The 17402-nt window shown below is 43.4% G+C and overlaps 1 protein-coding gene across 16 annotated transcripts in view; it reads left to right on the top strand.

Annotated features, from left to right (window-relative positions):
* FOXP1 (forkhead box P1) overlaps positions 1-17402 on the top strand; it is an 809982-nt gene that overhangs the window by 702064 nt on the left and 90516 nt on the right. For 12 of the 16 annotated variants that reach the window (XM_073644751.1, XM_073644747.1, XM_073644748.1 and 9 more), the window contains 2 exons: positions 11697-11901; positions 16934-17065. In XM_073644751.1, the coding sequence (XP_073500852.1) occupies positions 11697-11901; positions 16934-17065 (337 nt within the window). The remainder of the gene's footprint in view (positions 1-11696; positions 11902-16933; positions 17066-17402) is intronic. The other 4 variants (XM_073644753.1, XM_073644752.1, XM_073644761.1 and 1 more) reach the window with 1 other exon arrangement.

The following is a 17402-nucleotide window of genomic DNA, read 5'->3' as shown; positions in this document are numbered from 1 at the left end:
CACAGGACTCGGAGTGGGAGAGATGTAAGATTTTTGGCATTTTTTATGATGCACATTGGAGACATTCAACAGAGATTGTCCATTAGTGAACAACCCCTTTAAATTTGATTTTAAGTTTGATGATGAGAGATGAGATTAGGAATGGCAATAATAGGGTTGTATAAGGTTGGAAAAACATGGCTGCTTTTTCCATAAAAATGGCGCCTTACCTTTGCCGAGATTGTATGGTGTATTGCAGCTCAGCTCCATCTACTTCAATGATGCGGAGCTGCAATACCAGAAACAAGTAGGCGCTGTTTCTGGGGAAAAATGTTCAAAAAACATTGCCTTTGTGACTATTCTAAACTCTAACTTAATGTTGTATCTGCAAATTCACATGTACTTTAGCAGCAATAGACAGACTCCCACCCTATCTTTGCATAGGGTCAGAGTCTGTAAAAATCCTTCAGTTCCCCTGATCCTACCACTCTTTTCCGTTTTGCGCTGCGCCACTCCATTGCAGAAATATTTACATTTGTTTCTTCTGGGGTGCAATATGTGAAATCTCTGCTTTGAAGTCCAACTGTGCATTTCATCAGAGGCTTCTCTGGGGGCGCATGCGCCTTCACCCCTTTCTTCCAGGCGCTTCCAATCACAGCTCAACTGTGATTGGCAACATCTGGGGGTGAGGAGTGAAGACACACGCCCGCAGAGAAATGCTAAAGTAGAGATTTCACATGATGTGCTCCAAAGCAACAAATGTGAATATCTCTGCAATGGAACGAAGCAGAACAAAACGGAAAAGAGCAGCAGAATCAGGAGCTCAGGGATTTTTACAAGGTATTAAACTCCATTTTTTTAGAAAGTGACAAATTATCTTTAACTAAATTTTTAATGTCTGAATCGCCTATTAGATGATACAAAAAGCAGAAAACCCCTTTTGCGCTGCAGTTTTTTGGTTTCAGGTTGACAGGTCGCTTACATTTTGAGTTTGTTGCACTGCTGTCAATGACCATATTTATTATAATGGAGAGAATTTGTTCTAACAGTGTCTTACAAATTACAGCTGTTTGCCAATAAGCCAATAAGAGATGTGTCACCGTGCGGGATAATGTGGCTGTAAAATACCGCTATTGATTTCCCTTATACAGTAATGCATCTATTGATGAATGAGCATGCCGGAGCGATTGCTCCACAAGGCACAGGACTTCACTATGCATTAGTGTGTGATATTTGTAGACCACCTAGTTTTTTAAATGTGCCTTTACAAATCTATTTTTCCAAGTTAATAATAGATAAAGACCTCCAATACTCATAGAAAGTCTGAAAACAGCATACATATTAGGCTATTCTCACGCTGCGCTGTGTGAATGATGACTTGGCATACGTCAAAATACCCTTAGGCTCCAAATCACTGGACAGAAACCATGTATGGCCATTTTTGGGTACTGAAGCTTGGCTCCCATTCACTTCAATGGAAACTGAGCTGTATAAACTAAGAACGGCCTCTATGCAGAGGCTATGGCGTCGTACAGCTTTTATGGGACCTGATAACAGCTGATCGGTGGGTGGGTTGACTGTCGGACCTCACCGATCTGATATTGAGACCTAGCCTAAGAATAGGCTATCAATATCAATGTCCCCTAAAATGGATGTTCATGGGGTAACATAATTTTGTTTAGAAAACCAAATACAAAGTCAAAACTTCTTTCCAGAATAATTTCAGAATATATTTTTAGAGTGGTTGGGGGTCTACTTTTAACATACAGAGCTCCAAATACCCTACATAAAAATAGAGGTAAATTATAACATTCTGGCTACCAAACAAAATAAATAATAATAATAAAAAAAATACCTGCAGCCACCACTAGGGGGAGCTCAGGATCATACTGCATACATTGTTACTATGACATTGAGTGTATAATCTGTATGCACTAAACTCCCCCTAGTGGTGACTGCAAGTAGAATAAATGTAATCATTTAACTCTGTCTACACACAAGGGATTTTGAGTTCTCTACCGGAAAAAATGGAGCTTCATCTGCTACAGAGATATTTTATAAAATAATCAATATGGAATTGATATGATTTGAAAAGGTTGACAGTAACTTAAAGGGGGGTTATAGAAGATTAAAAAACATGGCTGTTTGTACTTTTTTACAGAAATAGTGCAACTGTTTGTTTGGCTGAGTCCCTTTTTAAAGGAATATGAGCATCTCATAAAGTGTTGGTATATTGCTGGAGCTTGACGTTACCTTAGAATCGGACCTCTGAGACCCCCACGGATCCTGGGAACCAAGCGGTCACATTGCTGAATCTTCTTTATTCTCGGGGTCGTGAAGGTCCTAGAGATCAGATCCCTAAGATCATAATGTGATCCTATCAATATGCCATCACTTTGAGCTAGGAATAGCCCTTTAAGTAAATTGGACTGAGCTGCAATACTAGAGCCCACCCATGCACAAGAGTGGCGCTGTTTCTCAATGCAATTTGTTGTTCCAAGTTTTGATCTCACTTTGAACTGTTGGGAATCCATGAAAATCCCTGTCTGCATGCTGACTGCTTCATGTGGCATCCAGTGGTTTCCCGTCTATGGCAGCCGGCCATGTGACTGCTATTCAGCTCGTCGGTTGCAGGGACCATTGCTAAACGCTGTACGACTGTGCCCCCTTCCATGATGTCTGTTCACTCCTCCAGACATCTGCTGGACGCTGGTAGTATTTTTATGGAGTGGGCTCATGCGATAAGCCACACCATACCCACCGGGTGCCGGACATATTACTCAGCAGACACCCCCCCCCCCAATAACTGCTCTGATTGGAGCTTGTTCTGATCCCATCAGCTTAGCCCCTTAAATGTTGTGGTCAACAGCGGCCATAACATCTAAATGGTTAGAAAGGGGGGATCCCTCTGTCATTCCCATTGATTCCACGCAGTGCAGTCGCAGGGATCTATTGGGTTGATTAATGGCAGCCAGAAGCCCAATTTGGACCTTCACTATGGGGCCTCCAGATTTCTACGTACTCCCCTTGTTGACGTATCTCAAAGTCTGAGAACATTTCTACCCAGATGTGTGAATGATATGAGCAGCTGGACTTTTATGAGGTTTAGTGCCCCTTTTAAAAGACACGTGGGGCGGGTTTATAAGAAAATCTTTTGAATTTGATTGCCAGTTCCTTTCTCAAATTAGGGTCAGCGATCTCGTCTACACGGATATACTCTTAGGCCGGGGAGAGTAATTTGAAACTGATGTCATTACGAGCGTTAAATCAACTTTCTGCTTGTTTGAACATGGTCACCTGGGTCCGGAAATACAAGGACAAAGCGAGGTTGACTTTGTTTGTCTAAGAGCCGCTGATACTTAGGTTTTACGAAATTGAGTTCTGCGAGGAGCAATCCGTCACCTGTCCCCGTAACATACATTTTTTACACCGAAGACCGCATTTTCCTTCATAATGAAGAGAACTGAACTGTCCTGAAAATACATCGCGGCGGGAACAAAAAAATAAAAAATAAAGCCGGTGACTAATATTTAATAAAACGTCAAAAAAAAAAAAGAAGGCGCCTTGTATCAGCAGCGGAGAAAGAAGACTATACTTGCTCCTGCTAAATTCTCCGTGGTGATTAACCGTTTTTTTTTCACAGATCCATCAACCTCCCTTCTCTTGTCACTTTCCCGTTGCGTCCGCCATTTTATTATTTAGTGATCGGTATCAGTATTGACAAGCGCAGTGTATACACGTCTCCTTCCATTCCACGTCTCCTCTTACATCTCACGTCGGGATTCTTCTCTCATCCGTCCCGGTCGGTAGCGATGCTCTGATCCAGTTTGTTTTGCTTAGAAGGGAGTTCCATTCTTTTCTTTTTACCGTTTATTTGTTTGTTTATTTATTTGTTTGTTTATTTAAGTTTAAATCTTTTGAAAATTCCGAGCCGGAATCTTGGAGAAACCTTTCTTTTGACATCGTCTCCCACAGGATGCGGAGGGAGGGGGGAGTAGACTATCATCCTCCGAGTGGCTGAATTTACAGCCTGCGCATTAATTTGCGAATTAATTAATTAGCCGATGAATTTTAGGGGGCTTTGTGCCTTGCAACACTTGAGAGGCATTACTACTAGCATGGAAAAGGAATATTACAATTTCATATTGCAAAGGAGTGCTCGGCTAATTAATAGATGAATTTCCTTTTTAAATACCAGGGCAAAAAAAAAAATGCTCGACGCGCTTTAATGCAAACACGCCGAGAGACGCCGACATATTAGCATCAGAGGACAATTGGATGCGCCATTGTTTTAATGCAGAATCAGGGGAGTAAGGGTCAGCTCTGTTCTGAAGTAATTGTTAGTGTGTAGACAGTGCTGTCAAGTACGACTGCTAAAAATATATCCTACACTGTCACTTTGCAAGGTGCGGGAAAATAATAGCCTATACTCCGCAAAAACGGAACACGGGGTTGAGCAGTAACCTTTTTTTTTTTTTTTTCCTCTTTGTTTAATTTGTCTCCTGGGTTTAATTTTAAAGGACATGTGATAATTGAATATGTCTAATAGCTAAATACTCATTTGGTACCAAATCTATCAAAATATAATTGGCATTTTTCAAATGTGCGATGAGTCAGTCGAGGGAGGGAAGAGGGGGGAGACCGAAAAACCGGCTCTGGAGCCAAATGATATATTTCCAAACTATTATATCACCAAATATATTAATAAGTGTCCATTCTCTGCTGTTATTAATTACCAAGAATGTACAAATGTTGTTACTTTTGTTGAATTTTTTTACATTTTGTTAAAGCGCAGTTTTTCTTGTGTTTTTTTTTTTTTTTTTTTTTGGAAGGACCTACTGTTTTGGTTAATGCAGCTTTTCTCCCAAAGGCGGGGAAGGTTATTGGTCTGTCGTGCAATAATTTACTCCTCTTTGATATGCAAAATATCCACGGTGAATAAAATAAAAAAAAAAAAAAAAATTCTATCAGCCTCATTTCACACTTCTTAGCCACTTACATTCTCTAGAGTCTATTGCCTCATTAGACCACTGCTCTTCGAAGCCGGTATAATTAAAATCTTTAACAGTTTAGAGAAGTAAAGATGTTTGGCTGATCACGTCGAGATGATTATCTGTCCATTGTATTCGCAATGAAAAAAAAAAAAATTAAATTTAAAACCCCGGCATTATTTTTTTTTATGATGTGTTCCGAATCAATAAAACCTCAGCTGCCTCCTTTATTTTTAATGTGGCATCTTGAAAGGGCCGTGATTTAAATTCTTGTAACGTATAGTTAGCATTTGCTAATAAAAGACTAAGCATCGTCTGCACAATTAAAGGTATACGGAGTAAGGAGAAGACAATTAGGAAATCTCGGGCGTAGAATTATGTGGGGTTTTGTTTTTGATTTTTTTTTTTTTTTTTTTTTTTTAGCATTGGGTCCCAAAGTAAAACCGTTTTCACCTACCTTGTATCATTTACAATACTAATTTTATGGAATCAAGGCCTGGGACTGCCACCCCTGAAGCTCCCATAGCTGCGCCACTGCTACAAGGCAGTTTCTTCCTGAGAGAGATTTTTTAATGCTGTTTGTCACCTCTGCAGAGTAACTGATTTGGTATTGGGGTTCTGGTCTGTTTTGAGGAGACCCAACTGGAGTTACTGGCAATGCATGCTGGGAAGTGGTATGCTAATTAGCTCTCCTCCAGAAACCTGAAAGAGAATTGTCTCTTTAGTTCCAACTATAAAAAGATTTTCTTTCTTTCCTTACTTCCTTTTTTTTTTTTTTCTTATTTCTTTGTCTATTTTTTTACTCTCTTTATTTCTTTTTCGCGTATTCATTTATCTTCACTGCAATCGTATATATCAATTATTTATATCTATCTTTTTGAAATCCTATTCATCTATAAAACTAGATTTCTTTCTTTTTCTTTTTTGTCCTTCCTTTTTCGCTTCCTTCCTTTTTCCCTTGCTTCCTTTTTCCCTTCCTTCCTTTTCCATTGCTTCCTTTCTTCCTTCACTCTTCTTTCCTTCCCTTTCCTTCCTTTTCCCTTTCTTCATTTTCCCTTCGTTCCTTCCTTTTCCCTTCCTTTCTTTTCCCTTGCTTCCTTTCTTCCTTCACTTTTCTTCCCTTTTTCTTTCCTTCCATTTCCCTTCCTTCATTTTCCCTTCTTTCCTTCCATTTCCCTTCCTTCATTTTCCCTTCTTTCCTTCCTTTCTCCTTCCTTTTCCCTTCTTTCCCTCCTTCTTTTTCCCATTTTTCTTTTCCCTTCCTTTCTTCCTTCCTTCCCCTTCCTTTCTTCCCCCTCCTTTCTTCCCCCCTTTTTCCTTTTACTTTCCTTCCTTTTTCTTCCCTTCCTTCCTTTTTCCTCCCTTCCTTCCTTTTTCCTGCCTTCCTTCCCTTTTTCCTCCCTTCCTTCCCCTTTTCCTCCCTTCTTTTTTCCCTCGCTTCCTTCCCCTTTTCATCCCTTCCTTCCCCTTTCCCTCCCTTCCTTCCTCTTTCCCTCCCTTCCTTCCTCTTTCCCTCCCTTCCTTCATCTTTCCCTCCCTTCCTTCCTTTTTTCCTCCCTTCCTTCCTTTTTTCCCTTCCTTCCTTCCTTTTTTCCCTCCCTTCCTTCCTTCCTTTTTTCCCTCCCTTCCTTCCTTCCTTTTTTCCCTCCCTTCCTTCCTTCCTTTTTACTCCCTTCCTTCCTATTTTCTCTTTCTTCTTTCCTGTAGCCTAATATTATCTGTTTCTGTCTCTCTGTATACAGTTTCTTTCTTGCATATACCTCTAACTACAGCTGTAGCAAGTACCGTCTGTACATGTGGTGCACTGCGCTTATTATTGCCTTGAGGCTGTTTGTGGCCGCTCTCATATAAAGTACATGAGTGACTGTGATAACTGAACCAGCCTTATGCTGCCAACAAATAAATCTGTCTGTCCCTCTGTCTGTCCCTCTGTCTGTCCCTCTGTCTGTCCCTCTGTCTGTCCCTCTGTCTGTCCCTCTGTCTGTCCCTCTGTCTGTCCCTCTGTCTGTCCCTCTGTCTGTCCCTCTGTCTGTCCCTCTGTCTGTCCCTCTGTCTGTCCCTCTGTCTGTCCCTCTGTCTGTCCCTCTGTCTGTCCCTCTGTCTGTCCCTCTGTCTGTCCCTCTGTCTGTCCCTCTGTCTGTCCCTCTGCCTGTCCCTCTGCCTGTCCCTCTGCCTGTCCCTCTGCCTGTCCCTCTCTCTATCCCTCTGCCTGTCCCTCTCTCTATCCCTCTGCCTGTCCCTCTCTCTATCCCTCTGCCTGTCCCTCTCTCTATCCCTCTGCCTGTCCCTCTCTCTATCCCTCTGCCTGTCCCTCTCTCTATCCCTCTGCCTGTCCCTCTCTCTATCCCTCTGCCTGTCCCTCTCTCTATCCCTCTGCCTGTCCCTCTGCCTGTCCCTCTGCCTGTCCCTCTGCCTGTCCCTCTGCCTGTCCCTCTGCCTGTCCCTCTGCCTGTCCCTCTGCCTGTCCCTCTGCCTATCCCTCTGCCTGTCCCTCTCTCTATCCCTCTGCCTGTCCCTCTCTCTATCCCTCTGCCTGTCCCTCTCTCTATCCCTCTGCCTGTCCCTCTCTCTATCCCTCTGCCTGTCCCTCTGCCTGTCCCTCTGTCTGTCCCTCTGTCTGTCCCTCTGCCTGTCCCTCTGCCTGTCCCTCTGCCTGTCCCTCTGCCTGTCCCTCTGCCTGTCCCTCTGCCTGTCCCTCTGTCTGTCCCTCTGCCTGTCCCTCTGTCTGTCCCTCTGTCTGTCCCTCTGTCTGTCCCTCTGTCTGTCCCTCTGTCTGTCCCTCTGTCTGTCCCTCTGTCTGTCCCTCTGTCTGTCCCTCTGTCTGTCCCTCTGTCTGTCCCTCTGTCTGTCCCTCTGTCTGTCCCTCTGCCTGTCCCTCTGCCTGTCCCTCTCTCTATCCCTCTGCCTGTCCCTCTCTCTATCCCTCTGCCTGTCCCTCTCTCTATCCCTCTGCCTGTCCCTCTCTCTATCCCTCTGCCTGTCCCTCTCTCTATCCCTCTGCCTGTCCCTCTCTCTATCCCTCTGCCTGTCCCTCTCTCTATCCCTCTGCCTGTCCCTCTCTCTATCCCTCTGCCTGTCCCTCTCTCTATCCCTCTGCCTGTCCCTCTCTCTATCCCTCTGCCTGTCCCTCTCTCTATCCCTCTGCCTGTCCCTCTCTCTATCCCTCTGCCTGTCCCTCTCTCTATCCCTCTGCCTGTCCCTCTCTCTATCCCTCTGCCTGTCCCTCTCTCTATCCCTCTGCCTGTCCCTCTCTCTATCCCTCTGCCTGTCCCTCTCTCTATCCCTCTCTCTAGTCATCATGTCTCATGAATTCTTGAATTATGAACATTTCGATTGAGAATTTGCCGGCTATGGTTGTGAAAATCGCGATTTTTGGGGGGAGATGGGGATTAATATGGGCCGTCTACTAAAAGAAATAAACTGTAGTAATTATTCCTTGCACTGATCTCTCACTGTGTTCACTGGTCAATGACAATATTTCTTCTACAGATTAAGGACCCCCACCTCCCTAAAAAAACCCTCTTTTTCTACTTCTGTCTCGGATCTCATTAGCATTGATCTGAGCCCTGACAGTAATAATGGGGTGAGCTTTCGAGAAAGTTCTGTATTTTTTTTTTGCCGCAGACACATCCATCAATTAGCCGAGCAGAACTAGAAACCAAAATTAATGAGAGAGATAGGTGTGTTAATGAAATAATCATAGTGTAATCAATTTGACTGTTAAAAAGTGAAAAGCATTTCAAGGAGACGATGTGAATTTATAATTTACGTCTGTGCGCCATTAATAAAAAATGTATTTCATAACAAAGCTATTTGTCTTCATTTAAAACGCGGGCACAAAAAAATGTGTCTTTTATTAAGACGTTGCGGTGTCACAATATTCTGCTTTTTACACTTCTGACAATGGAAAGGGAAAGTGCCTAGGGGTGCAGAGGTAGTGGTGGCACCTGTGCTCTGGTGCCTAGGGGTGCAAAGGTAGTGGTGGCACCTGTGCTCTGGTGTCTAGGGGTGCAGAGGTAGTGGTGGCACCTGTGCTCTGGTGCCTAGGGGTGCAGAGGTAGTGGTGGCACCTGTGCTCTGGTGCCTAGGGGTGCAGAGGTAGTGGTGGCACCTGTGCTCTGGTGTCTAGGGGTGCAGAGGTAGTGGTGGCACCTGTGCTCTGGTGTCTAGGGGTGCAGAGGTAGTTGTGACACCTGTGCTCTGGTGTCTAGGGGTGCAGAGGTAGTGGTGGCACCTGTGCTCTGGTGTCTAGGGGTGCAGAGGTAGTGGTGGCACCTGTGCTCTGGTGCATGGGGGTGCAGAGGTAGTGGTGGCACTGTGCTCTGGTGTCTAGGGGTGCAGAGGTAGTGGTGGCACCTGTGCTCTGGCGCATGGGGGTGCAGAGGTAGTGGTGGCACTGTGCTCTGGCGCATGGGGGTGCAGAGGTAGTGATGGCACCTGTGCTCTGGTGCATGGGGGTGCAGAGGTAGTGTGGTGCACCTGTGCTCTGGTGCCTGGGGGTGCAGAGGTAGTGTGGTGGCACCTGTGCTCTGGTGCCTGGGGGTGCAGAGGTAGTGTGGTGGCACCTGTGCTCTGGTGCCTGGGGGTGCAGAGGTAGTGTGGTGGCACCTGTGATCTGGTGCCTGGGGGTGCAGAGGTAGTGGTGGCACCTGTGCTCTGGTGTCTAGGGGTGCAGAGGTAGTGGTGGCACCTGTGCTCTGGTGCCTAGGGGTGCAGAGGTAGTGGAGGCACCTGTTGTCTGGTGCCTAGGGGTGCAGAGGTAGTGGAGCCACCTGTGCTCTGGTGCCTAGGGGTGCAGAGGTAGTGGAGCCACCTGTGCTCTGGTGCCTAGGGGTGCAGAGGTAGTGGTGGCACCTGTGCTCTGGTGCCTGGGGGTGCAGAGGTAGTGGTGGCACCTGTGCTCTGGTGTCTAGGGGTGCAGAGGTAGTGGTGGCACCTGTGCTCTGGTGCCTGGGGGTGCAGAGGTAGTGTGGTGGCACCTGTGCTCTGGTGCCTAGGGGTGCAGAGGTAGTGTGGTGGCACCTGTGCTCTGGTGCCTGGGGGTGCAGAGGTAGTGTGGTGGCACCTGTGCTCTGGTGCCTAGGGGTGCAGAGGTAGTGTGGTGGCACCTGTGCTCTGGTGCCTGGGGGTGCAGAGGTAGTGTGGTGGCACCTGTGCTCTGGTGCCTGGGGGTGCAGAGGTAGTGGTGGCACCTGTGCTCTGGTGCATGGGGGTGCAGAGGTAGTGTGATGGCACCTGTGCTCTGGTGCCTAGGGGTGCAGAGGTAGTGTGGTGGCACCTGTGCTCTGGTGCCTAGGGGTGCAGAGGTACTGTGGTAGCACCTGTGTTCTGGTGCCTAGGGGTGCAGGGGTAGTGTGGTGGCACCTGTACCCTGGTGCATAGGGGTGCAGAGGTAGTGTGGTGGCACCTGTGCCCTGGTGCCTAGGGGTGCTGATCAATGGGACCTCACTTCTGACTTTTCTCTGCTCCGGCACTGTCATTCTCAGGATCTATTGGGATCCGCCGAGGTCATACCCCCATAATCATAAATTGATAGCATATCCAACACTTATTCCTTCACCCTATTAGATGGGAAAACTCCTTTTTAAAGGGGTTTGACCAAGACTAAAAAAACTTTCTTCCTAAAACAGTGCCACACAATTGACACAACCTATCAATAGTTGTGGTGCTATTTTTTATTTTTTAGTAGAAGGCTGCTTGCTTTTTTTCTTACTATCCCAATAGAATACATAGCTAGAAAAGATTTTGAGGTTTACAGGTTATATAAGAAACCAGTAATACTATTAATAATTGTGGACGACAAACCTGGGAGTCATCATCTATACCGGGGGCCTCCAACTTGTGGCTCTCTACCTGTTGGGAGTTTCATAGGAGATAGATAACCACAGATTGGAGATTGTTGACCTGGACTAAGCCAAAATTCATTGGGGGTATGAAATCTCAAGTTGGCCATACACATAAGATAAGCCAACGACTACCTCTCCCGACTCCACCTTTCACATGAGTGTGAGGCTCGGCCCAGAATTCATGGGTTTTCAACAGGAAGAGGCGAGAAAGCTGCTGCCAAACAGCTCTGGCAGCCACTTATCTCACCCGGAAGCAAATGAATCCGGTGTCGAAATTCCAACTGCCCGATCATTCTCTTCTCTTATATAATCTGTTGGGTGAGACCTGGCCCAACAGAAATGGGAATGGGGTGTCTTTCTTGGGCAGTTTCCGCCAGGATAGAATAGAATCTAATGTGTAAGGGGGGCTTTCAGTCTTAATGAGCAGTTCCCGCCTGGATAAGCAGGGGTTAATAAAGGCTACGCCCATGCTTAACTCCTGTTGTATCCAATGAAAGCGGAAGCTTATTCATTAAAGAGACAGATGCGGATCTGATTGAACCACTTCCCATTATACACTCCAGACCCCGATCCTCGTGTCGTGTAACTCCTGGGAACGTTTTCATTAAAACAAAGATAATTTGTATGTTGATGAGAATCCTCCGTCAGATACAACAAGGTCCTCGTCGCTAGAATTTTTTTTTTTCCCTCTTTTAAGATTAATAATCTGCTTTTAGTTAAGCAAATACCATTGCAGAAAAGAATGAATTGTTGCATTTCATTATCCTTTGTAGGGGGGAAATGGCTCGGGCTTTGTTTACTGACTCTTTGATTTAATTACTGTTTGAGAAGGGCTGAATTAGCTGTTAATTGATTTAATTATCCAATTTGTTTGTTTCAGGCATGATTCCAACGGAGCTCCAGCAGCTCTGGAAAGAAGTGACAGGTTCGCACACCGCCGACGATGCCGGTTGTAACAACCACAACACTTTGGACCTGTCCACGACGTGCGTCTCTTCGGTGGCATCACCCAAGACCTCTTTGCTCCTCAACCATCAGACGTCGACAAATGGACAGGTGTCTCTTCTAACTCCGAAAAGAGAGAGGTAAGAAGCCGCAACTTGGGTAACTTTATAGGGGCCTTAATAACAAGGAGATACCTAGAGACGCTTTCGTCTTCTTATTGATTCCGTTAGATCTTCGTTAACCATATGATGACTTCATTTCTTCGATTACTCCGATAACAAATTCCATCAAATTAGTGACCCAAGGGATGAACTTAGATTTGCGTCCTTGGCTAATTCATTAAGAAGTGATGATGAGTGTTTGTCAATAATCAATTTGTTTTGCCTTTGAGCCATGAGACCGTTTTCTTCTCTCTGTAGGTGAATTAATTTGTAAACCAGCCAAAACTAGAGGCTCCTCCAAAAGGAAGAGATTCCCAATGGTAGACCGCTGTTATAGTGTTCTTGCCCCAAGTTAGTGCATAGCATAGTGCTACTGGTAGGTTCAGGCCGATGACTAAGGTTCAGCTCAGGGGCTTACAGAAGAGATCCTTGTGGTGTATGAAGACTGCTTCATGGGAAAAAGCATGCAAATTCTCTCTCCTCCAGAAGGAATCAAGGTTTCTTTTATCAACCAACTTGGAAAAGAAAGGGACATCTATCTGTAGACAGCTATTTAAGGGTTATTGCCCTATGTGGATACAGAGTTGGGTCCTGTTTGGATCAGATACATTTGATTCAGATTTTACTGGTTCTCATTGAGGAGATCCAGATGGTGTATGAAGTCCGACTTACAGGCTCTGCTCCATGGCAAAAAAAATATATGCAAACTAGTTCTACTTCAGAAGGAAGAAAACCGTCAAATAAGAGACCCCTCCAAAAGGAAGATACATTTATCTGTAGACAACTGTTTCTCGCAGTGTGAGAAATCAAGCATTGTATTCAGCCAACCCAAAGGGGTATCTTCCATACTTCCATTTCCTTGTCTTCCCTTACCTTTTACTTCTCTTTTCTTCTGTTTTCTCCCCTTTCCTTTCCTTCTCTTTCCTTTCCTTCCCTTTCCCCTTTCTTTCCCTTTCCCCTTTCTTTCCCTTTCCCCTTTCTTCCCCTTTCCCTTTTCTTCCCCTTTCCCTTTTCTTCCCCTTTCCCTTTTCTTCCCCTTTCCCTTTTCTTCCCCTTTCCCTTTTCTTCCCCTTTCCCTTTTCTTCCCCTTTCCCTTTTCTTCCCCTTTCCCTTTTCTTCCCCTTTCCCTTTTCTTCCCCTTTCCCTTTTCTTCCCCTTTCCCTTTTCTTCCCCTTTCCCTTTTCTTCCCCTTTCCCTTTTCTTCCCCTTTCCCTTTTCTTCCCCCTTCGCTTTTCTTCCCCTTTCCCTTTTCTTCCCCCTTCGCTTTCCTTTCCCCTTCGCTTTCCTTTCTATCACCCTTTATTTTCCTTTTCTTTCCCTCCCCTCTCTCTTTACCTATCCAGTCCTTCTCTCCCTCTGTCCCTTTTTTTCAGGTTTGATGGATATGACATTGTTTCCCATGGAGCATTATCCCATGGTAAGTCTCCATGGACCACCTGGATCTCTCCAATGACTCTGCCCACACTATTTTATCAGTGGTCCTACCTCCCTCTCCATCGGCTCTGGAGCATGCCGGATGTCGCAGTTTTGTAACTACTGGAAACTTTTTTGGTGTCCGTGGCTTTGCAGAATTGTGGGGCGACTCATGTTACGATAGGAGGTGCATTGCTCCTTCCAGACTAAAGTCATAATTTGTTTTTAGAAAACAGACAGATGTAGCAGAGCTGGGTTGTAATTCAGTAGGTAATTTGCTTTTACAAGGCCCTTGTATGAAGACGTATTACCTTACCAGCCCGTCCCCAAGCAGCATAGCATTTCACTATATTTGCCTTGTCATATTATTTCACCCAGTGCAGTGAAATCCCTGATCCTTAGACCTGATCCAGTCGCTGTGATACATTTTCACGTCTTGCACATGCTTTAAATATTCCCTTAGGAAAAAAAAAAACTTTAATTTTAAGGTCAGGTTCCAATTTTTGGCACTTAATAAATCCATAATTTTTAATATGTCCGATGTTAGCACGGTGCCACAGCTAGACTTGTAGGCTGTCTGCTTGTACAAAATGTGGCACCTGGCTTCTGTTTAAATCATTCGCACAATAGGAGCAATTATTTCATTTCCCCAGCGCAGAGGTCACAGCCATAGGATGTATTTTTAGACATACAAGATTTACAGTAAAATGTGCAAGCGCCAGTGCTGAGCGGGGTTGGGTGCCGGTGCCGGTCTACCTGGAGCCCGACCTGCTGCAGCTCTACAGCAATTCCACTCTTATCGTCAGCAGAACGCACATGTGTCAGGATCCATGCAAGTTCTCATTCATAAGTCTAACTTTAAAGGATTTGGACACTTACGGGCATGTATTTTGGGCTAAAATTAATTTTTGCAACTCAGTTTCATAAAAAAAAATGTGCACTCATTGGCTTTTATAGGCTTTGTTCCGCCTCCACAATTGCTGGTTGCAGAATAAGTTAACCGAGACTCCATCAGTGAGCTCGTTCTGACTGATTTTATCACTCTTTTATCTGTCTTTTTTTTTAGCTCCTCTGTACTAATTTATCAGCGTACACCGCATCAAAATTCAGCTGAACTTTGATGCGGTCATAAAACATCTGAGTTCAGAAAAAGTCCGAGTAAATAGTAACTATCTCTCCATCATATTCTCTGTTAACTCATTCAGCAGTTAGCAGTGTGCAGGGGAGAAAAAAAAAAGCCTGTAAAAGTCAAACGGGGTAAAAAATTTAAAGGAACCAAACTGCAAATATTATTTTTATCCAAAAATACATGGTTAAAATAAAGTTTAAAAAATGAAAAAAAAATCCCCAAAGTTGTCCATAGTTTTTATTTTAATGGGGTCTTAAGACACATTTTTCACATATTTTTCAGGTGGAATAACAGCTTATGTTGTGTGTTCTTGTGCAGTGATTTATGGTTAGTTCTACTAGATATTGAGGGTTTTTTTTTGTTATTTTGGGTATTATTTCCAAAAATAGCCATTTACTGCTGGTTGCTACTTATTTTCCTTTACTGGTCAATAGAAAATAATTTCTTTAGACTTTTTTTTGACTCTTGGTTATTTTATTTTTTATTGATATGGCTTTTCTATTATATTTCACCATCTTCCAAAAAAAAATATATATATATATATATTCTATTTTTTTTCCACTTGTGTATTTTTGCCCCTTTTGACCACAAATAAGTAAAAAAAAAGAGGAAAAGTAAAAAAAAAAAAAAAAAAAAAAAAGTCGATCTACCCAGACTAGATTAACAAAAAAAAGATGGAATCTAGTTGGAAGGCACAATCATCCACCAATAAAGCTCTTGGTAGAGACCAACATATTTATAAAAAGTAATAAAATGGTATAAAATATATTAAGAATACATAAAAAAATACATAAAGAAAAATATATCATCAAGTGCAAAACATTTTGGGGAGTCAGAGTCCCCTCTATTAAGCCAAAAGAGTTTGTCTAATAAAGGGGACTCCAACTCTCCGAAACATGTTGCTTTTTGAAGATATACAATGCTGTGCAAAAGTTTTAGGCATAATGCTGCAACGTAAGAATGTTTTAAAAAAATAGAAGTGTTTAATAATTTATTTTTATCAATTAATAAAATGCAAAGTGAATGAGCAAAATACGAATGTAAATAAAATCAATATTTGGTGACCATCAATTCTAGGTACAACTTGCACACAGTGAGGGATTTTGTTTTGATTTTACTCGGGTGTATGAGGAACCCATTATACCAAACATGATCATCCTTTTTCAGATGTAGGTTGAAACAGTCATTAGTTGAAGCAGAAACAACTGTGCAGGAGTATTAAACCTGGGTGATGTACAGCCAAGCTAATCTTCAAAGGTGAGGTTGTGGAAGACAGTTTCATGTCACAGAGCATGCATCCTGGCAAGACTGAGCCCCTCAACAAGACACAAGGTAGTTATGTAGTTATGCTGCATCTGAAAGGTCTCTCCACAGCGAAGAGGTCAAAGCAAACTGAGGTTTCAAGATGTGCTGTTCAAGCTCTTTTGGAGAAGCACCTTGAAATGGGCAACATTGAGGACTGTAAATGCAATGGTCGCCAAGGAAACTACATCATGCTTGCTTCCCTTCGAAATTAGAAGATGTCCAGCAGTGCCATCAGCTCAGAACTAGCATCAACCAGTGGGAACCAGCTGCGCCCATCTACTGTCCAGAGAAGTCTTCTTGGAAGAATTACAGCCAAAAAAGCCCATGGAAACAAGGCGAAGCGACTCAATTATGCACGAAAGCATAGATACTAGGGGGCTGAAAAATGGCAGCATGTCTCTGGACTGATGAATCAAAATAATCTGTTCACTGAAGGGCTGGAGAGCGATACAATAAGGAGGGTCTGCAGCAACAGTGAAGCATGGTGGAGGGTCCTGCAAATTTGGGGCTGTATTTGTGCAAATGGAGATGTGGATTTGGTCAGGATTAATTGTATCTTCAATTTTGAGAAATACAGGCAGATTCTTATCCATCATGTACTACTATCAGGGAGGAATCTGGCTCCAAATTTATTCTGCAGCCGGGCAAAAAAGTGATGATCCGGCCCCCACGGAGCCCTGGTCTCACATCATCCAGTCTGTCTGGGATCACATTAAGAGACAGAAGGATTTGCACAAGCCTCATCCACTGAAGATCTGGGGTCAGTTCTCCAAGATGTTTGGAACAACCTCCTGCCAAGATCCTTCAAAAACTGTGTACAAGTGACTAAGAAGAACTGGTGATGGCGAAGAGTGGTCACCAAATATTGATTTTATTTACAATTCTCTTTTGTTCATTCACTTTACATTTTGGTAATTCGTTAAAATAAATTATTAACACCTCTATTTCTGAAGGCATTCTTACTTTGCAGCATTTTTTCCACAACTGTCTAAAACTTTTGCACAGTTCTTTATGTATATATTTTGCTGTATTCTTAATATATTTTATATTAATTTATTACTTTTGATAAATTGTCTTTTATCAAGAGATTTATTGGTGGAGGATTGAAAGTTCTAACTAGTTTCCCTTTTTTTTTTTTTTTTTTTGCGGGTCTAATCTGATTAGATCCGCTTTATTATTTTTCCTATGGACGTATCCCGGGCAAAGTTTGGCATCTTCTAGCCTTCAGGATCCGGGAGACGTTGGCTTCAACCCATACAATTATCGTTGCGCTTATGCTGAACACAACCTTTTGAGGTGAGCGCTTTTTTGAATGCTTTTTGTACCCATCCCCATTCTTATTCATTCACCCCATGTAGCGTCATTCCATTTTTCCGGTATGTTCGGGCGCCACTGTGAATTTAGTAATAGAGTAATGTTCAGTAAACTAAATAGTAATATTGTAGGAATTGGAGCAATAATTGTATTTTGGGTCAGTAATGGAGTTTTAATGGATGAGTAATTTTGGCATATTAATTCCAAAAAGGCTCATATAAGTTGTTTTACTGCATGTTTTTGTTAAATGGTCATTATAAAATAGTTTATTTTGGCTTTTTTTGGATTCTTAGTCATGGCTCTTCTAGTTTTGTTTTCG

The sequence above is a fragment of the Phyllobates terribilis genome, unplaced genomic scaffold (assembly GCF_046119375.1).
Source record: "Phyllobates terribilis strain yellow unplaced genomic scaffold, ASM4611937v1 Scaffold_8__6_contigs__length_399053987, whole genome shotgun sequence".
Lineage (NCBI taxonomy): Eukaryota > Metazoa > Chordata > Amphibia > Anura > Dendrobatidae > Phyllobates > Phyllobates terribilis.
This window is presented reverse-complemented; position numbering and strand designations above follow the sequence as displayed.